At 39.4% G+C, this 22980-nt stretch overlaps 1 protein-coding gene across 4 annotated transcripts in view; it reads left to right on the top strand.

The window, feature by feature from the left end:
* The window catches only part of LOC121896922 (spondin-1-like), a 98038-nt gene that overhangs the window by 10413 nt on the left and 64645 nt on the right, over nucleotides 1-22980 (top strand). The window contains exons 1-2 of one of the 4 annotated variants that reach the window (XM_042411012.1): nucleotides 966-1106; nucleotides 4842-4975. In XM_042411012.1, coding sequence (XP_042266946.1) covers nucleotides 1104-1106; nucleotides 4842-4975 — 137 coding nt within the window. In that variant the 5' untranslated portion in view covers nucleotides 966-1103. Of the gene's footprint in view, nucleotides 1-965; nucleotides 1107-2910; nucleotides 3987-4841; nucleotides 4976-22919; nucleotides 22952-22980 lie in introns of those variants that run through there. The other 3 variants (XM_042411013.1, XM_042411011.1, XM_042411014.1) reach the window with 3 other exon arrangements.

Genomic DNA, 22980 nt, shown 5'->3' with positions numbered 1-22980 from the left:
CTGTTTTGTTGTAGGACTTGACTCTCTGGGCCTACAGGAGGATTTGATTGTCTTGACTTTGAACCCAGTGTTTAGGACTTGGGACCTAACCTTGGACTTAGCTGTCTTGGCATGTGACTTGACTGTCTTAATTTGATTGACTTGACTGTGTCGATTTGGGACTTTCTGTCTTGAATGTTGACTTGCTAGTCTTAAAACAGGGTTTCCATTTGAAAGTTTAAAGTTGATGAAAAAAAAAACAGGAACCCACATTTAGTCTAGGGACCTGACTGTCTGGAATATGGATCTGAGTGTCTTGACTGTGCTTTCACTATCTTGACCTTAAATTGGAATTTTACTGTCCTGACTTGGGGCTTAACTTGGGACTTGCTCATCTTGAATTTGGCTTTGATTTGCCTTGGAATGCACCGTTAGGACTTTCAGGATTTAACATTGTCTTTCTTGTCTTCACATGGCACTTAACTGTCTTGACTTGGGATTTTATTGACTCACTTGTGTTGACTCTGGACTTTACTGTCTTGAGTTCAAATAGGCCTACCCTGACTTTGGACTTGACTGTCTTGAATTGGGACGCGTCTGTCTTGACTTGGCATTCGCTATCTTGACCTGAAACATGACTTGAGAATTGACTTCAGCAATGATTTGGGACATAACAGGCTTGAGTTTGGAATTGACCATTTTGACTTGGAACCCAGTGTTTAGGACTTGGGACTTACATAACTACAGTAGGGACTCGCTTGTCTTGACTTGCCATCTATGACTGTACTGAATTAGTACCGAACTGTCATGAGTTCAAACATGCCTGTCTTGACTTAGGTCTTGTCTGCCTTGACATGGCATTGACCATCATAATGTAGAATGTAGAATGACCATCATAATGTAGAATGTAGAATGACCATCGTAATGTAGAATGTGGAATGACCAATCCCAAGTAATGTAGAACATTACTTGGGATTAGACTGCATTGACTCTGGTCTTGATATACTGTCTTAATTGTATTATTATCATCGCTATCGTACAGACTGCAGTTTTCCAGAGGACAAATGCAGTGATGGACACCCGTCCTATTCATACACTCTGTCATTGTTGTGCCATTGCTCTAGATGGTAAGTGTGTACATATACATGTGAGACCTCAGCTTCACTACACAAAATAAGCTATATTTTTCTTATGTCTAGACACAGGTTTTAAGTATTATCCTTGTACCATTTCAGTTTCAATTTATCATGTTAGGCCTGTTCTATCTCTATATTCCCCTCTCTCACAGAACTCTCAGTCTGTCTGTCTATTCTTTAAGTCTATGCCTTCCTCTTCTTTTATGTTTCTCTTGCTCCTTTTCTGTCCCTATCTTTTTTATGTCTCCCCCTGCTCTCCATCTCTTTCTCTCTTTTTCTTCATGTGCTTTTTAGCCAGTTGTTTGTGCCTGCTTTTGACTGACAGAACATGAGACTTCGTGACACAAAGTAAACCAAATTGTGAATAAGGAGGCATGGGGAAGTCAACACAGAAGTACAGAGAAGTGTCTGTATGTGTGTGTGTATGCATGTGTATGTCCAGATCTGTGTTCATTTCAGTATGTTCCTACTTTGTGCGTATGTGTTCTTGTGTGCGGATGTGTGCGTGTGGAATAAATAGGGGTGTTTGTGAAAGAAAGAAAATGAAAAAGAAGGAAAGAAAGAGCTGTCTTTGACTTTCTTCTCCCTTTTAATGTCCTATGAGGACATTGGGACTGGGTCTTAGGTCATTGTTATTGTTGAGCCGAGGCAGCTGGAGAACACTAGCAACAAGGTCATAGGTCATGTGTGCATGTGTGTGTCTGTGTGTTTAGTCTTTAAAATGTCTGACAAGGTCCAAATACTTCAGGGCTGGGATAGACGCATCTTGAATACACAAGGCTGTTTTTATACAAAGCTTCACTTTGGGAATTTGAGAAATGTCCTTTTTCACACAACTTTACATTTGGCTCAAGCTGATGTCACTGCTGTGATTTAATGAGGAAAAAACAATAAGTGATCGAATCAGAATTTAAGATAGGCCATATTACTGTCACTGGTGCTGTTTTAAGCATAGACATCAGTTAGCCATTGATCAGATTAATGTTGACTTGTGAGTTTATTTAATGGCTCACTCCCCAAACTTATACATTATTAAAACTGGACATGCACAGTGCACACATCTCTGCACTCTGCAGCTGCCCCCATAGCACAGTACCTCTCATCACTGATGAACGAGAAAGACTGCTCACTCTCTGCACCCACAACATATTTACGAGGATGCAAAGTGCATAAATTCTCCTCTGATAAAATCACATAAACCTAGCCTCTGCTAATGTGTTATTGTAGGTGAGCAAGCAAAGGAACAAAACAAACAAATAAATAAACAGAAGCTAGCACTTTTAGTCGTTTAGTTGTTTCCATTATGGTTTTCTTTATGTGGATAGCTGTTCCTCAAAAGGGCCTTTGGCAGAAAACAAGACTTTTCCCCAAATTTCCTTTATTGCTATTGGTAAACCTCTTTGACAGCTTTGATGTTTGATGTTTAGTCGAATGGTTAGTAACTGTAAATCAAAATGGATTACCTATAAGCAACTGTTTTCCTCATGAACATTTAATTGTAAAATTAATATTCATGCACAATTATTTTCATTAATGATTTATCTGATTATTTTCTCTACTAATCGTTTTGTTTATAAAATATTAGAAAACTAGTGAAAAATGCCTGTTACAATTTCATGGTGATGTCAAATGTCTAGTTTTGTCTGGTCAACAGTCCAAAATCCAAAGACATTCAGTTTACTATCATTTATGACAAAGGAAAGCTTCAAATCCTCAACTTTGAGAAGCTGCAACCAGCAAATGGCATTGTCATTTTTGCTTAAAAATTACTATAACGATTATTCAATAATCAAAATAGTTGATAATTAATTTTCTTTCAATCAACTAACTGATTAATTGAGGAATGGCATCATTTTACAAAATTTGGACCAAATATGACATAATCCCTGTTGTTTCCTAGCCTTGCAAAAACCAGATTAAATCTTGCAAGTTAAAATGTTTTTCTAAAGAAGTTAAGTCTGAACAAGACTAAGAGTTTACTGCCATGCTAACAGCTCTTGCAAGTTGTAATGCTCATTGTAAAGAAAAACAGTTGGTCTAATTGAAATTTTGACCTGTTGATGGCGGTAGATAAAAAGTCAGGATCACCAAAATTCACAAAGACCATGAATGTCTGCAACAAAATGCATAGTAATCAATGACACAAATGTCAACCTGCTCATGGTGCTGGAGGTAAAGTCACCAAAGTCACTAGGAATTTACAGTATCCTCTGGGCACCATAGATACTGTATCTGTGCTAATGTTGATGCCAATCCATCTAATAGTTGTTTCCTATTTCCCCCCAATAAAACAGAAATGTCAACCTCACAGTGGCCCTAGAGTCAAAGTCAGAGGATCATCAAAGTTAGTCATCCTCTGTGGACCATGAACATACACATATTCATGACAATCCATCTGTCAAGGACCAAACAGTATGGCTCAAGAGCACCAGGTGTGTGAAACAATTTCAAAACTAGGGTCCTTTAACTCAAACTGAGATCAATTAAATAAACAGCAAACTAACCTAAACTGAACATAACTGACCCACTAAATGACACAAAGGGAGGGTATATACACACAGGCTAGCCTATGCAGACATAGAAGGGGGGCAGGAATAAACAATTAACTCTATATCACAAATTAATCTTTAATATCAACAAAGATTTAAATCAAAAAATATTTAGAACCAAACTAACTGTCCAACCCAAGAAAAACAACAAAACTTAAAACCCCAAATAATTTAAGTTGCCTGGATCCTGAGAGGCAGACTCCCCTCTGGCAAACCCAGTTGGCCTCTTCCACTTCTTACTTGTCACAGTATAAGAGGCCATCTTTACTGGTGCCACTTCTTTTGGCCAGGGGAGGACTTGCCTGATCCATGAAAAACAAAGGTAGAACAATTTAACGTAAGCAGGAAATGTTAATGACAGAATGTTAACCAAAATGTTTGCACTCAATTTAGCAAACAAACCGCCAGTAATAAAGTGTGTGCTGTATGAAAACAAAAGGCTGTGTGTGCTGTCATTACTTGAAATGTTTGTATATTAACAGTGTTAAAAAGAATACTACTAACACTTGGTGTTGACACGTGGTGCAGCCACCGCACCATCCAATAGTTGTTGTTTAGGTATTTCAGTCTCCATCAAAGTGTTGGACTGACCAACAGACTGACATCACCATCTATAGACCCACGCTGCTAGCATGGCTAAAAAGTTCTACTGAGAATAAACTGAGCCTGACCAGATCTGTGCTGTAGCAATCAGATAACTACAGGGAGTATTAGGATGTTGATTTAACTTGCCACCCTCTAATGAACAACTATTTGAACAAGGTGCTATTTTAAATAAACTCAGAAACTGAGTTCAGTGGATGGTTCAGGAGATATCTGACAATATTTCCACCATGTTTTCCTGTTTAAAATTGGGAGCAAATACCTAGAGAGTGGTGTGTTTGTCCAGTAAAGTGTCAGAAGTTTCATGTTGATTGAGAGAAGAACAGATTACTAGTCTACATGCTACCAGAAATAACTTCTATCTCAATATTGAGCCTTGCCAGAACACAGTAAGAGAAAAGCTCTTGTGGCAATGCAAGGCCTGTTGCCTCCTGCAGCAGTAAGTCTCCACTGCTTTGGATCCTCATTTTCTGGGAAAAACTGGTTTGGACAAAAAGATCATGGTGACATTTTCAAAATCGAGTTAATTTGCTTTTCAATGTTAATACTGTATCCTCAATTCTTTTGTTTCTAGATCATTGATGAGGATGACACACAGTTCATGACCAACTGTCCCCCTGCAGTGACGGAGAGTACACCTCGTAGACGCACCAGGATACAAGTGTTCTGGACAGCACCGCCTACTGGGTCCGGCTGTGTTATACTGAAGTAGGTTTCATTTTGAATAATGATGCTCCCATTCCCATAAAATTGTAGTTATATTTGTGTCGGGGTGGCAATAACAAAATCCACCTGCAGAGACTTAAACATTGAGATATAGTTCATACATCACAATGACCAAATTCATTTATTTCATGTTTTTTAATGTGTGAATTAAGTTACCATCACATGATAATTGAGCTGTGAGGAGGGACTGTTTTTAAAACTCTCCAAAGCACTAACAACCAAGATTTAAAAGTCAGCTACCAAAAAGTATGAATTAATGAACTACGCTGGTGGAAAATCAAATCCAAAAGACTAGACTTAACACAAAGTAACTGAGGTAGATGGGAATGCCATTAGCTAGATGAAAGGTCAAAGCATCACCAAGGTTTAGAATATCAAGAACGACATTGCCATTACTAGAGCCAATTGATTTTGGACACTTTTTGCATTAATGAGTTTAATTACATTAATTGCATTAAAAGAGTAGTCGACTCATGGGTGTCAGATGTCAGAAGCAACAACAAAGTTCAATAGTCCCTATGCACCGATGATGTAGTCTTGATAAAAACATTAAAGTTATATCTGCGACAGATGATGTTGCTCAAACAAGTTTCAAGTCTCTGCAAGTTGATTATCATGCTGTGATGAAATGAATGGAAATCAATTCAAAAAGCCATATGGTGTGCTTTGGGTAAAGTACAAATGGAAAGCAGTTTTTAGGTAAGATTAAAAATCACCAGTCAAGTTATATAATTCCACAACAACAGGATCACTTTATCCACAGTTTTCCATTTTTACTTGCACAAAGCAGAAAGCAGAAATCTGGACTGCTTCACTGGCAATAATTATTGTGCCCTAGCATGGTCATTGTTGTTTTTACAGATAGTCGTTATTGGTTATGGGAAACACATTAAGTAAGCTAATGCCAGGTGTTTCTCCAGAAGCTATGACACACTGTGGCTTGTGTAAAGGGACCGGCTCTACAACAAAGAGACAGATGATGATTATGGGGGGCAATTTGTGGTTTGAAGCAGGTTTGACTCTAAACCTGCACTGTTATTTCAACAGTGGTGTGTGTGTGTGAGTGTGTGAGTGTGTGAGAGAGATTGCTTTGTTGGATGCGACTGTGTGAAATGGCAACAACAACTCCAAGAATACTCTGAAACTCTGAATTCCTGGACAGTGTATCAGATCGAAGTGTCTGTATTGTTTCATATGGTCATATGGTATTAAATTGTCTTTTTAAAGGTTCCATAAGATGGCTATGAAACTGCCCCTTTTTCACTATGAGTGTTTCCTCATAGGACTAGTGGTGTAGTGGTAACTGATGAAGTGTGTATTCGATAAATATCATTGATAGGAAGGACATGACTTACAGAAGGTGTTAAAAAGTAGACCCTGACCAATACAAATGGTCAAGGAATATACAGTATATCAGTGAATGTTAGCTTATTGCAGATGATGGTATTGAGTATATGAATATAAAAGAAGATGGAAAGAAGAAAGGAGGAATAAAAAGAATGTGAAATTGCACTGAAGAAATTCAAAGCTATGTTTTAAGTAATTTAGAAACAGTGTTGTTTGTTGTTTTATAGTATGTCTACCAGAGAGCACTAGCAAGTCTTTTAACTGTAAAATATCCTCTTCAGTACATCAGAGTCAAAAATTCTTTAATGTTGAATGTTTACATAATGTATTTATGTGAAAAAATATCAGTTAATATGAATACGTCATAATATAATTTTTTGAAAGCAGTATTAATTAATTTTTTTTGCCACTTGGAGGTCACAAGCTGTAAGTTGTTAGCAAACGGTTGTGCAATTACACAACAGACACAGAGCAACATTAACATTAATTTGGAGTCATGTTCCTTTTAGCTCTGTTTTGGTCTCCACCAGCTCTTGAGGGAAATATCTGCTTCTTTATTTACTTCAGTAAGTTTCCAACTGCCATGTCTATCTGCCATTTGGTGCTCAGCATGCAGCGCACAGTGTTTATCAGATTTTTCACTGAAAAAATCAGACTTTTCAGACATCAGACTTCTTGAACTCCAGAATAGCTCTGGTTGACTACAGTATATGTTATGCATTGGAATTATTAGCAGATCCGCCGTAGAAGTTTATTATTGGTCGTGGTTAGCATCTCAGGTAGGTCTGAGACGATATGATTATCTCCTGATTCAATACAATGGCAATACTTGGGTGCTGGTACGATTCAGAATTGATTCTCGATTGAATTAATAGAAAATGGTGCCAAACCATTGACTGGTGTCCTTAGTCCACAATACAATATGAAACATAACTGGCAGATAAGATAAATAGTCGGCAGCGTTTTTATTTTAATAAGTTGCATTAAAAACTGCATTAATTAATTAATTAATTTGAAAGCATTTTACAGTCTCCTGCCTGTATGAGTATAACAAAATGAGGGGAGGCGCAGTGCTCCGCTGTGTTATTAACGTCATGTCTCCAGCAGTGGAGAGCAGCCTCTCTGCTGCTCCGTTAACTGCGGGGAAAGCCATTGTTGTCCAAGAAGATAAGCAGGCGCAGGGTTTTTGAGGCAGAACAGACTTTAAATAAGGAAAACCCTAAAAAAAAATTGTGCTCTGAATCACAGTGGCATTTTCACAATAATCGATAATTAAAAGTTATTTGTGCTGCCCCATCCCCAGCATATTTACTGCTCATTATATTTACAGAAGCTATAATCACAGCCAGAATTTCATAGTCATATTCAGTGTATCCATGATCGTCCCGGCTGCTCTGTGGAGAAAGAAGTATTAGTTTGCGTTTGATTTGAAGACAGCAGAATGCATTGAACCCTGTGTTTAGCCCCTGGACTACAATACTTTGACGCTTGTGTCATGATGAACACATTAATTCCTAATGTAGCTCTAACCAGAGCCACAGGCTGTTGTGGAATTAAGAGGAAAATCATTAGGTAGAAAGCCAGAGAGAGAAAGAAGGCAGAAGATTTTCACTTTGACTAAAAACATAGTGAAAGAAAGATTTGATTAATATGATTAATGGTTTAATGGATTAATGATTCAACAAATGTAATATTGTCTGATTAGAAATGGCTATTACAATTTCCTTGTTTCAGTAATACTTGAGGAAGTACAAAATGTAATCCAGGCCACCTGTGCAAGCACAAACAAATCTTATGTGGGCTCACACACGTATAGGAATGACATTTCTTTACCGCAATATGTAGCTGCTCGCCACTTTTTGACGAATTGAGAATACAAATGATAATCAGACGATAACTCAGAGTGAACACACCTCTGAAAATGTCTCTCCCTCTGTTTGCCACCCTCTCTCTTTCTCCACAGTTCTGCTTTTTTCTCCTCTCTCTCGTTTCCATTTCCTCATCCGACTTCCCGAAGGGAATAACCTCCCTGACACGCATCTCTTCCTCCTCTGAGCGAGATGCTATAACTTGCCCTTACCTCCACAGTATACTCACAGCTGTTGCTTTTAATTTATCTGCTGCTGCTGTATGACAGATGGCACGTAGCCATCCCAGTGTTTGCTAGTCCAATAAATCTAGCCCTGCGTAGGGGAACATCTGCTATGCAAATTCACCTCATATTACTGTCACTTTTGTCTGTCAGCAGTGAGATAGAGATTTAACGTTACCTCATCCGACTTATGCGCCTTTCTGTCTCACTCTTTCTTCTTCTTAACTGTCTGCGCTCTGCTGTTGTAACTTGCTTGTCACTTCATCTTTGTTGAGACCGTTTTTCTTCCCCATGGTTCTATTGACACAATCTTCAGAAGGAAATTCATGACGGTCGGGGAGGAGATACTCCGCAGTACGTCTGCACTGTAAAACATCCCTTTGGACAACATCGGTGTCTTCTATGAATCATGTTGCTTTATACAGGCTGCTAGTTAAAAGAGAGAAAATGTAACTTCAGCTATGAACCTTCATACCAAAGCTGCACATTTTCACTCACTTCCCCCATCCTCCATTTGAAAATTGAAAATAATCACAACTACACCATGGGAATGCCTCTTCATATTTCTTTCACTTTATCTTGCCCAGCCTGGGCAGTCTCTCCTTACTCCTCAGCACTCTGTTATAGAGTATATGTTGCCATTCCAGGATTTCAACACGTCTCTTAGCTCAATCCAAGAAGCATCAAATACAAAACTCCTTACAGTTGGGAGAGCTCCAATACTTTCCCCCATAGAAATCTCATCGGTCCTTTCACTAGTGTAACAGGCCTCCAGGATTGTCTTTTAAATTTGGTGCCAGCTCCAAAACCTGCTATTTCAAAATCACTGCAATTATTTTTTCAGGAGGAGGGTTGATTAAGCTGTTGGTGACAGCTGTAGAGCTTAAAAAGAGGGACTATTTTTTATTAAAAGATTAGCCACAGATTTAGACTTTTATTTAAATATTTGTCAAAATCCTTTGTTAAGTGATGTGATGGCAGAAAGCCAAATCTACTCAGATTCAACCTGTGTGTAAACTTTCAAATTTTGTCTGACCAAAAGTAAGTTAGAGGAGCTGAAGAATATGTAGTGCCTACTCAGTGATGATTACTGAGGAACAGAGAGGAAAAAACATTGGTTTTGAGTTTAGTGAAGTAAGTTATTCACTGTACTGTGTTGTGTTTTAACTAAGAGCCAGATATTGTCTTTATTTATAACTGTGCATTTGAAAATGAGCTTTGTCTGGAGCCTTTCTTGATCCTTGATTTTGTCTAACAACGCAGTGATTTATTGTAAGTTAACTGTTGCCCTCACTAGCTGAGATAGAGGGTTTGATGAACTGTTTTTCTAATTGCATTCTGTGTTATTAATGAGCTATAAGTACTGATAGAACAATTACATGAAGAATTATATGAGGTCCAACAAGCACACCAAACACAAATGTTTTTTTGTTTGACTACAGCTTAGTTCTATCAGTAATATTTACTTTACTCACCAAGTTAATCGCTAAGATCTGGGAAGGTGGTGACATCACAAAAAAAGAATCCAGACCATAAAAGAAATATGAGCAGTCAGACAATCAGGCAGGATTTATATAAACCCCTGAACTTATTTGAAAGAGAAAATGAAGGCAAGTGCAAAATTATTAATCAAACTGTCGATTATAAACCTCCATAATCGTTTACACGGGGCCTTCGTAGTTCAACTTTGACCTACTGTACTCCAGTTGTGTGCACATGAAGTCATGTTTCCTGTGAAATGATACAGTATCACTGGCATTTTGTATGGGCTCATTTTTGGTTTAACCCCTTAATAAAGTGGTTTAGTTTAAACTGGCTTGTTTAATGACTGTACAGTGATATCATAACCAAGACTGATGGGGTGGAACAATTAGTCCATAAATCGAATAGCCAGTCAAGCACATTATAGGGTAACAATTTTAGTGATTGATCAAAATTCACTGCTGTGTGATTATGAAGATTTCTTAAAACTAGGTCACCTATATAGTAGAAATGTGCAATTATTTTTGAAATTGGTGCCCTATGACCAGAGAAAACTGAGAAAAAGGCCATAGATTCCCCATACCGCTCTTAGGGGGGAATCCTACAACTACCAGAATGCATTGGGTATTGAATTGAATCAGACTGACTGACTCTACTGACAGTGTGTTCATGGCCAGCAGAGCACCAAAGACAAAGTTAGTCAGTAGCAGTATTATATCTCTTTACTGAGGCTTATTTTCATTTACAAAACGTTTTTCGTCATCAAATCTGGATATATTGTACTGGAGTGCAAGGATCATAACACCAATGGCGTACTGGAGTCAGTTAACGTTATGTCGAGCAATGCAAATTTACTGAGTGCTGCACGGTGCTGGTGGACAGTCAAAAAGTCAGCTTGTTTTGGGAAACAATCGTGGATGAAGGGGTGGGAAAAACTACAAGCACTTGTCAAATCAAGTGCTCAAGCTGAATGCAGCCACATAAGTTACAGTTAACACAGTTGTTGTTTGCTGTTCTGTATTCACAGTTGGCAAAGTCCGATATAATAATCTGTCAGAAAACAAAATCAATATCAAAGCACCGTAAAGTTTGTTGCAGCGTAACAAAGTTTTCTGTTCTGTCTCCATTCTCTCTGCCCCGGGCATCAGTCAATGCTGCAGCCGTCTGTCTGGCTGTGCCTCTCTGTCGGCTGCTGCTGTACCGTAGCTCCAGTGGTAACGTCCTCCTCCATACTCTGTTGTGTCAGATTCCGAAGCACTATATTTGGCTTCATAAGTTGTAATAGTGGCACCACATCTTAGCTCCAACATTATATTGTAAAGGTAGTTGTTTGTTTGTGTCAGTGTTAGTGTTTGTTAGGAATCACAGAGAATTCAGCAGCTGAAAGTCTGCGGCTGTAATGTAGCTCTGATAGTACATTGAATATCTTTAGGTGTTAGCCTGTTGGTTGGATAAACAAGCTATTGCATTTCTTACTATTATCAACAAATGATCAATCCATAAAGTGATTTGCAGCCCTATTTAAGACTACTTCATGATCATGTACTGTGAAGCTCCAGTTGGGATTCCACTTTTTTCCCATACATTCGCACAGTGAAGTGATGTATGAGCTGAACACCTGAAAAAAGTCAGCTGTGAAACATGCTCATCAGTTTATAGCAACAGAACAGAACATGTCAGCAGCTTTTAAATAGCTCTCTGTATTAAGTGCTATCTCTACTCATCTCTTACTGGCACTGGAACTAACAACTTCAAGATAAAATGTGCAACTTCTCATCTTGAGGCAGGAAGTGTGTCAGACCTGCCCTCCTCCTCCTCAGTTGGTCAAGTTTTCACCCCAACTCCTGTCATTCATCTTGCAAAGCTGTCTGCCTTGAAGCAGCATGTAGGTGTTGACCATGTTTTTAACTTTTCTGCCACATATTTAGCTTCACTGTCTTCATTTTTTGATGCCACTTTCATCCTTTCCCCAGTTCTTGCTGTTTTTGTGAGTTAAGTTTCAGCTTAGATATACAGTCAAACAGGAATTTAGGCATGAACACACAGGGCAGCAAATAACTGATCATGCAAATACTATTTACTTATTGTTACGTAAGTAATAATATTTGAGGCGTAGGTGGCGTTTTCTCCACCAAGTCCATCATCATTGATTATACTGATTATATTATTGAGATTTTACCATGGCCACTTACCTCAGGCAAAAAGAGGCCGTGTTCAGATTTTTATCCTTAAAGTGTGTTTACAGTCGGTTCAACTCATGGATGGGTAAATTCTACCAGTGAGTAGGGTTGATAGCATTTTATTCAGTCTGAATCCAGTGTCATATCCACTTTTTAAATCTAAATTCTTTCAAATTAAAATTAATTATGTTAAGCTCTCAACTCCAAGTAACTACATTTATAAATAGCTAAAACTCGAAGATTCAATTTAGATCTGTAATCATAATTTGTTAGCTGAGAAGGCAGTAACACTACTGTTTTTAGCAGTGGCCTAATTGCATGCGAAATGTTTTGTTTATTGCTCATTACTAAATGAAAAAGTGAGGAGGGATAAAAAGGCTCAGCTTGGTGGATCTGAAATTTTATGAACTGGGAACCTGATCCAAAATGGAAGTAGCTATTGGAACCCCACCTTACCAGTGAGAGTTAACTGGTCATGTGGCACAAAGACGTTGTGATACCATAGTAACATGCAGTGTAATATACTCTACCTTGTGCACTTATTTACAACAACATATATTTGAGGTGTCCTGTTATACAGTTTCAATGCACATGCATAGTATTTATGTAGCTATGATGTAATACTGAACATGTTAGTAAACAGTTGCCTATTTACACATCATATCGGCACACGCAAAGTAACATTAGCTTCTGTGCTGAGTTGTGTTTCTGGCTACTGAATGAATGTAGGTCAAATATTCACTCTCCTTTTAGCTCTGTTGTGGTCTCTACTAACTGAAATATCTTGAGCTTCTAAATGTTCCACTATATTCACCACTGAGTTACTTACCTGTCTGCCTGCTGTGCATCTGGTATGTTTAGTAGAACACTTTTGCTGAAAACAGATACCTGCTGCTGCTGAAAACAAGGTTGATGGGAGCTGTAAGAGTGAATCATGGCAGTAAAGTTGTGGGCTGTAAAACCAAAACAGTAAGCTGAAAGATGCTAAAATGTTTCGTAGCCTAGCTGAGAGGAACTCTAGAATCGGGTGATACTTCTGTGTGTTCATCATATCATTGTTAATAAAAAATTGCAACAAGTCCTCCAAATTAAACAACCAAAAAAGGTGTTTGACCATGCACTCCAGAAAGACACATAGGAGCTTTTTCTAATCTGGCGCTCTTATCGGCTGTAATTGGCAGGACATCATTGGTCTGTGCTTTCTAAATCAGTTGCAAAAAATTATGTTTTATGATGTGACAATGCTGTGCTTAAGGTCTGGTTAGGTTTAGGCACAAAAACCACTTGGTTAGATTTAGGGAAAGATCATGGTTTGGGTTAAAATGATAACTTTGTTAAGGTTAGAGAAACATGTGGTGTGGGTTTAAGTTACTACTTCCTTCAATGTGACATTTGTGGTTGGAAACAGGAAACAAACAAGGGCCTTCTGTAGGGCTGTGTGATGTGGCGATATATATTGTGTGGTGATAGAAAAGCATCTATTGTTTCATATTATGCTCTATCGTGTATTTCTTTTGTCGCAAATCACACTCTTTACGGCAATATTTTTTGTCATTTGGACGACGCCTTGCATTCCTCCAGCACAGATGCAGGCAGGAAATTTGCATGAAGATAACACTAACAAACATGGAGGAGAGTGACATGGATCAAGGTAATTCCAAACAGGAGAAGGACTCCGACCAGCAAAGACAAAACAAGGTACTCGTACCTAGAAGAGCCGCTACTTCTGTCACATGGATGTGGCTTTGGTATGAAAAGTCTGACTGACTGGTCCCCACAACAGGCTCAAACACCACTAATGTCTTTTACCACCTATCCAAAAATCATGTCAAACAGTTCGGAGAGAGTCTACAGATGAGAGCCACAAAAGTACAGTCAAGTGCTCAAAACAAACCCCAGACTCAGACATTTTGCCCACGGCCCCCTTTTTCTTAATTGAATGTATGCTTGAATGAAAATGTACACAAAGGTTTTAAATAAAAAGAAAAATAATCAAATATGAGTAAGTACCTTTTATTTGTTGAGTATATAATTCAAAATGTAATAAGAAATAGTTCTTTCCATTTGGTAATTTTATATAAACAATTTATTGGTTGAATTTACAGAAAATGTGCTATATCGTGATATGTATCGTTATCTGGATATGAAAGGACCTATATCAGGATATGGGATTTTGGTCATATTGCACAGCCCTAGTCTCCTGTGGCAAAGTCCGCTCAAGTCCACTGTTGGGCTACAGCATCCACCCAACCCGCCGCCTCCAAATGAGGATATTTGTCAATTTATGTAGATGCCATCTCAACTGCGCCCCTGCTTGGGGTCATAATTACTACGCTACTAGTTCAGATGGCATCTGTCACTCAAATGTAACTATATGTCGTATTTTGGGCGACTGATATTACGACCTATTGTGTGGCTTTAATAATCATAACGTCTTCCAATAATGTGACTTCATCATTTTGGTTTAAAATCTTTTTAAAGCAAAGTTTGTTAGATGCAAATGCTGAAATGTAATTGTACCCACAGAAATATTTAGTTTCAAAAGCAGACAACTCTCAATCACTTAAATCTAATATCTACCAACTTCAGGTTTGACAACCTCTGTAGATGATAGCTAGCGCATTTTGTTTATGTATTCAGACTATAGAGTAAAAACATCTTGATAACATTGCTGTTTCATGGCGAAGCTGTCAAATATTCTTGGATTACTTTAATAATGGTGAATCACCCACATAATTTCCCTCCTTTCTCCATCTTCAAAGCATCATCCAGTTTTCAACAGCTTCATGTTATGAGGAAGATTTTCAGCTGAAAGGTTTTCATAGTTCTACCTTGTTTTGACTTTTATCTTGTGCGAACATGACATGTCTCTATACACGAGTTCCTCAGGGTGCAACAGAGTGTGTATGTCCATGTGAGTGTGTATGTGTGAGTGTTGAAGAGAGTGTGTTTGTCTGTTTCCTCCCCAGGTCACCAAGGTCCTTCTGGTAGATCTGATGAGCTCAGCCCAAATCTGTTCTTTAATCTCCAGAAACTCCTGAAAAGTCTTTCAGTGTCTGGAAACCACCTGGAGCTAAAAGAGACAGAGAGAGGGAGAGAGATGAGAGAAGAATGAGGCACAATGTTTTCCAATCTAAGTTTTGCTGTCCTGTTGATCACTTCTCAAGTTTATACTTAACATTTCTCCTCTCGCTCCATCACTGCCCTGCGGCCGTCTGTTCATCACATTTTCACCTCACATCGACCTTCAGCTCAATCTTCCCATCAGTATTCTGGTGCTGTTAACTGGGAGGACTCCAGGAGGAGGAAGAGGTCACCAGTCGTCTGCTTGCTCAGTGACAACACAAGTCTAACTGTGAAAGGAGTTTGACAACTGGATCTTAACTCTTCGCTCTTGACACAGCCACAGACAGAGACAGGCTTTTTGTATTGATCACAGGACTAGATTATTTCAAGTACACTCAGCTGTCAGAGACAACTGCTGTCATGGTATTTGCTGGCAAGTCATGTTAGCTTTTAAGAAATGAATTCAAGCTGATATAAATGGATTCTTTCTGTATTGCCGCCAGTGGGGCCTAAAGACTGATTGTCAGTCTGATAGTTTAATACCTTGACAACTACTGGCCTAAAATTTGGATGGAGATTTATGCTTTTAGAGAATAATTGCTAATGACTTTTCTTGTGACCTCCTGATCTTTCGTGTGGCACCACATCAAACAGTGATTAACAGTGACCATCAGTCTAAGGCCTTCTATCCACCCTCCACCCCGAACAACAACACGTCTAGATATGCAACTTATGGCCACAACCAAAAGTAAAAGTCAGACTAAAGGTACTCACATTACAGAACAGTATACTGACTTAACTACATTTTTATCGATGCTAGTTGCGTGTCTATTGCGATAGCAACATTGGTCTGTTGACTGTTTCGATTGTTCCACTACTTTAGTCCACACTGAAATAACTCAACAACAATGTTTTGACATGAAATATTATACAGACATTCAAGGTCCCAACAGGATGAATCCTAGTAAGTTTGGTGATCCATTGACGTTACCTCTAGTCCCACCATATAGCTTGAAGACATTTTTTTGGTTTTTAGTGGAGTCTGGACAACTCTTGGATACATTTTCATGAACTACTGTACAGATATCCATTGTTCCCAGAGGATGAATCCTAATGGTTTTAGTGATCTTCTGACATTTCATGTAGTGCCACCAGCAGGTCAAAGTTTTCACTAATCCAGTGAAATATCTCAATATCTACTGGATGGATTGGCACAAAATTTGGTACAACATTCATTGTTCTCAGATGATGTATCCTACTTTGTTGGTCCCCTGACATTTCCTCTAGTACCAACATGTTCAGATTTGTGGTTTATAGTGAAATGTCTCGGCAAGCATTGGATGGATTTCCATAAAATTTTGTACAGAAATTCATGTCCCTGTCAGGATGTGATGCAGCTGTGGTGACATCTTAACTTTTCAGCTAGCAACATCATCAGGTCAAAATTTGTGTAATATTTTGGTTTATGATTAATTACCAGAAAAACGAATGTTGTTTGTAGTTTTTGTGATAGCATATGATAGCACACTAAAATAAGATTGTAAACATGATAAAGTGTACCTGCTAAATACCTTCATGTTAGCATTGTCTTGACGTTGATGACCGTTGTGCCCAAGCAGTGAGTACAGCCACACAGAGCTGCAAGCATGACTGTAGACTCTTAGTCATGTTATGTCTTGTTTGGGAGTATAAATCTAATGCCAAAAATGCTATGACAAGTTTTTTTGTCATTTTTGTGTGAAAAGATGCATCTGTGCACAAAACCATTGATTAAAGCAGGTAGTACATTATCAACATGAAGCACATTAACAGATGTCTTACACCACACACACACAAACAACTACAGCTTAAAATTTAAGAAATAGGTTTCCAACAAACTCATTCAGATACAGAGAACCCACTTTATGAAATTCATGTTTTCATAGAGGGACTGATTCTTCATCAGTTAACAATCTCACAGTGAACATCAAAATCACTCTGCACATTTTCACTTCAGTTACTGTCCATTCCTGCTGACTTATGTTTGGTTCATTTGTATCATATTTTCGCCTACAAATTATTTTTTGTATATGTATAAATAAAAAGCGTATAAATAAGCCGGATGAACTGATTTGTGTTTCCTACTAACGTGAAGTGAATTTCCTCCACTTACTCCTGATGTTTATTATTGGAGTCAGGAGCACTTGACATGATTGCATGAACAGTTGTATATGTTGGACCGCCACACATGAATCCAAACAGCACGCTAAGGATTCAGCGTGGAGTGCTGTCCAGCCCTCCAGGGTACACAAAAGAGAAGTCAGCAGACATCTCATTGAGATGTGGAATATATACAATGCATGATGCCATTGGAAGTATGATTAATAAGGTACTTGAACAGAAAGAGGCGTGGGAGAACAGGGAATAAGAAAAAAAAATAAAAAATCAGTCAACAGCAGAATGGCAGGTTGGAAGCAGATGAAAAAATGTAGATTTGGATGCATTAATATACTAACTGTTGCAAGATTTGTTTGTGTTCTGTTATGTGTCCTCCCTGAACGAAACTTTTGTCATACAATAGCAAAAAGTATAATATATTTTGCACAACATCTTATAGGCATTTTCTTTAACTCTTGCTGCAAAGCATTTACAGTGTAGAATGTGTCAGGGATATACTGCAGCCACAGCAGCTCCATGGGTGTGCTATTTGACAGAACAGTGAGAGAGACAGGCTGTCTCCAGAGAAAAGCAGGACTGAGTGTGCTTACCCGATGTGAGAATCCAGATCTAAAGGGAGAAACTTGGTGCTGAATCCAACAGTCAGACGGGAAGTATTAAAGGAAAGAGCTGTGATTAAATCTCACTGTTGGAGAGGATGTCTAGGGGAAAAGCTGTCGACTAGATGCAGCCCTCTGTGAATTAGGTTAAGGTCTGTCTTTCCTGATGGGCATTCTTGAATTGTCAGTTTATTATGTGATCATATAGTCAACTACAGGATACAATATGGACACCCAAAATGGTGAAATAAGGGAAACAAAATGAGTATTTACACAAGTCACAATCCAGGCACAAGTAGGGGACAAATTACTCGTCCAGTAGTCTCAGCGTTAGTGGTTCAATACTGGCTCCTTATATCAGTACTTTTAGCCATGCTAGTGGGGATGGTGATGTCAGTCAACTATGAAATGTATTGCTATGAAATTTTGTATAGACATAGAACATTTTGCATAGATGTCTTTCTCAGGAGTTGGTGGAGACCCAAACAGAGTTAGCTCTGAAGGAGAGTGAATGTTAGAGCTTCTATAAAATTTACTTAAAAACTATCAAGGGCAGCTCAATAATAGTCTCTATATTTCACTTTTGTTTTTCAATTTCATGCCTAAGCAGTCAACCCATGTTGCAGGGTATATTGCACTATTCAGTCTGTGTAAGATTTATAGGAGCAATATAACCAATAACTCCTACTTATTGTCACCAGTCCCTCCTCTGTCTCCGCAGTCAGTGTTGCTCAGCTCCTGGGCCAAATTATCTATGTATCGCATCGGGCGAGTGCCCGGGGATACCAGCCAGTTTGCTGTGCTGGGGGGCACCAATGTGAAAAAAAAGAAAAACGTAAATAGTTTTCGTGGTCGGAAATGGCAGATACGTTTATAAAGCACCTGATTAAGCTTTTATTCAGCATTATTCTTATTAATAAGAAGATGAATAATAAGAATGAGAAAACAATTGAAAAAGTAGCCACTGTTGTGTGTCTTTCAGCACCACGGAGGCGTTGAGAGAAGGAGAGAGAGACGCTGTTTATTTCAGTAACAACAGTAGTAACTATAGTTGTTGCTGATAGAACATATGTTCAAAGACCATTTTGCTAATCCACCCTGCTATGAGGAACAAGTACACCTTCATATTCCTGAGTGCTGCAGTTCATACATTAGCTTTATTTTCTTTTTTACAAAGGCGAGAAGGAGAATCAAGTCCTTTTATAAATGTTGTATCTGCCGTTTCTGACCAGGAAAAAAAACAAAAAATGCCTTTTCGTTTCTGGGTTTTGAAATGAAAATCAAATCACTATTTTGTTTTCATTCCTTTAATTTCTTTTTCTGAAAACAATAGAACAACAAAACAACCATAATTTCTAATAGCCTGCGCATTGCAATACATTTTCTCAATGTGCCATTCCCTATGCCTTCACATCACCTCACCTGGTGCGCTATGATCATTCAGCTGTTGAAATGGTTGCTTGCAACAGTGGTTATTGGGCTTGTATTATTTGGTATGTGTGTGTAATGATTTTTTTAGACATACTCTGTAATGGCTTTGCATGTAGTCCTCATACAGGCCATTTATGATGGAAATAATGATATTAAGCATGAAGTGTTGCATTGGGATGTGAGTTGCATTCAGATTTGAACATCAGTGTAAGGGCTACTATGGCATTTGTAGGCCAATCTCTATCTGTGGTGTCAGATTTTTTGGTTGTGTCTTACATTTTTCTGTAGTGTGTGTGTTGAGCCTGTACTTTAGCAATAAGTTCATATAAATCTATGGTCTTTATAGCCACAGTGTGGTCACCCTAGGGCACCACACTGTGTTAATCCAGGCCATCTCAGCTCACTTTCATTACCCAGTTTTATGTGTCTTTTCTGTATGAGGCAGATTGAACACCCTGTCGCTGTTATGCTAAGACTGCTTTTAAAATAATGTTAATTACATTATTGAGAAATAGCATTAATACATTTATAGTCACAATGTCTAAAGTACAATTTTTCCAATTTTATGCATTCTGACTGCAAAGCTTGATCATGTTTAGTCATTAATCTGGGCTTTTCAGTAATAAAGGTTGGACTGTCTGCTGTCCTAAGACTTTGCTCCTACAAAAGATAACAGTTCTGAAATGTAATTTGGGGTCTGGTGATTAATTACTTTGAAAATGATGAATAGAATTTTCAAATCAAGTTTAAGATTACCTGAGTCACAGTAAGATATGTAGCTGCAGTGAATCTTGTATCCAGTGAATCTCATCTTTTAGTTCTAGTTCTAAGTCTGTCTTCAGCATTTTGACCACACTGCAGATGCATGTGGTTTTCTGGCAGAGGCAAGAAAATAGTTACAGCAGTCAATGTGAAATGAGATGTATGGCTTTATCCAGACATGATTTGCTGTTAGTGATATGTCTTCATTTATACATTTGTTTTTAATTTGCTTCTCACTGTAGAGCAGTTTTTCCTAAACAAGGGGTGGGTTGCAAAATCACTTCATATAGTGGCTCTGCTTCACATCAGCATCTGCTCCTATTGGCGACTGTTTGTTACCAGGACATGTTATACACGTTTTTTCAACTTTGTGTGCATAACAGGCCTGTCAATGTCCTGTCTGAGTGTTTGCAAAATCTTTTTTTAATTCCAAAGCAGAATTTAGGGAGTTGAAATGTAGGTGAGGTGCGTTATAATTTTTTAGACACACTTGAGGCAATGTCGGTCTATTGGTCAGTCCACCACTTTGGTTCCCAAAGAAATATCTTAACTTTTGGATGGACTGCCATGAAATTTGGTACAGGTACTCATTGTCCCCAGAGATTTAATCCTAATGACGTTGGTGCCCCTGACGTTTTATTTAGCACCATCAACAGTACAGATCAACACTAAAAATGCCTTTGTTCAAGATCAAATATATTCATAATTAATGACATTCCCATCAGTCTCAGCTATACTTTGTGCTAATAAGCAAATGTTAGCATGTGGTAAATGCTGATGAAAACACTGATGTTTAAACTGTATAGAAATGACAGCTACCACTACCACGCCTAAATCTTCAGGAAGAAAATACTATATTTACCACAATTTCTAGTTCATTTTTCACAGCTTTGCTCACCCAACATCGCATATTGATTGACTGATTGAACTTACCTCATATGTTGACCTTTTTGCTTGCACCATCACCACCATCCTCACACATGTAATACTGCCACACACATGCCTGAGGACTTTCTTTGTACCCTTCTGATATGCAGCAGGTTATCAAAGACCTTCATTCTGACACAGTCTTTTAGCCAATTATTACATTTACTTCACCATGACTACTAAAGATCATAAAAATAAAAATTTTCCCGAGGTGAGGGTCCAGACTAAGAGCACTTGACCTCAATGAAGTAGCATTCCAGGCACATAGGAACCTCATCCGGAGGGGGACCGGAGCACCCTCCTAGAATCAGGGCTGGGTGGGGAACTTGACGTTGAGCATCTGGTGGCCGGCCCATGGGGCCCAGTTGGGCACAGCCCGAAAAAGTAACACCACCTGCAGGGCTAAAAACTGGCGTCAGGTGCATTACCAGATAGGCAGCGGACAGGAGCAGGGAACTGGGCATGCTGATCCCAGGTATCATAAGCTAGCTATAGAGACGTGGAACATCACCTCCCTGGTGGGGAAGGAGCTGGAGATAGTATGGGTGGTAGAACGGTACCGACTAGATATAGTTGGGCTTGCCTCTGCGCACAGTGCAGGCTCTGGAGAGATACTCTTGGAGAAGGGCTGTACTCTTCTTTTCCGGAGTTGCCCAGGATGTGAGGCACCAGGCGGGTGTTGAAGCTCTCCCTGTGGAAGGAGAGGGTCTTCCTCCTGGGGAAAGCTTATGCCAGGGTGCTGGAAAGGATGCTCTGGCCGACTGTCAAACCGCATATACAGGGGGTACAATGCTGATTCCATCCTGGCCTTGGAACAGTGGACCAGCTCTTCACTCTGGCAGGGATACTTGAGGGGTCATGGGAGTTTGCACATTCCTCAGTGCACCTTGTGGGGGTGCTGCGGGAGTATGGGGTACCGAGGCCATTCTTGTGAGCCATTGGGTTCTTATATAACTACAGTGAGAGTTGTGTTGTGCATTCTCGGCAGTAAGCCAGACTTGTTCTCAGTGGGTGTTGGGCTCCACCAGGGTTGACCCGTGTCACCGATTCTGTTTGTGATTTTCATGGACAGAATCTCAAGGTGCAGCCGGGGGAGGTGAGTGTCTGGTGTGGGGACTTCAGGATTGCTTCTCTACCTTTTGCAGATGATGTGGTCATGCTGGTTTCAACACACCGTGACCTCCAGCAGGCACTGGACAATTTGCAGCTGAATGTGAAGAGGTCAGGATGAGAGTCAGCATCTCCAAGTCTGAGGCCATGGTGCTCTGCTAGAAAAAGGTGGACTGCTCCCTCCAGGTTGAGAGTGAGTTACTGCCCCAAGTGAAGGAGTTCAGTTATCTCAGGGTTCACGAATGAGGGTAAGATGGAGCATGAGGTCGACAGGCAGTCGGTGCAGCATCAGCAGTAATGCGGGCGTTGTACCGGATTGTTGTGGTGAAGAAGGAGCTGAGCCAGAAGGCAAAGCTCTCAATTTACCAGTCGATCTACGTTCCAATCCTTACCTATGGTCACAAGCTTTCGGTAGTGACTGAAAGAATGAGATCGCGGATACAGGCCGTCGAACTGAGTTTCCTCCAAAGGGTGTCTGGACTCAGCCTTATGCCATGTCAAGACAGCAAGTGTAGTGTAAGCAGCACATCAACAGAGCAGCAGCATCAGCAGTGAGTGCTCCGTCTGTGTTTCTATACTGCAGGTGTTCAGGTGCAGTGTTGAGCATAGGTCACCCACGTGTAGGAAGCGCTCAAGAGCCCAATTCACAATGACTGTAGTTACAGGCGTAAAATTGAAGAAAACAGACTTGAAGCATAAATAAACACTTCAGATCGCAGTTACGCCCATGAGACGCAGCTGAGACGTGAGCCTGCATGGAACCGGTGCAGACAGCTGCACGGATTACAATGAGAGCATATCTGTTGTGAGTGACATGCATATGAAAAATGCATC

This window comes from Thunnus maccoyii, chromosome 5, assembly GCF_910596095.1.
Source record: "Thunnus maccoyii chromosome 5, fThuMac1.1, whole genome shotgun sequence".
In the NCBI taxonomy this organism is placed as follows: Eukaryota; Metazoa; Chordata; class Actinopteri; order Scombriformes; family Scombridae; genus Thunnus; species Thunnus maccoyii.
The sequence above is the reverse complement of the archived record's forward strand: the minus strand, read 5'-3'. Positions and strand labels throughout refer to the sequence as shown.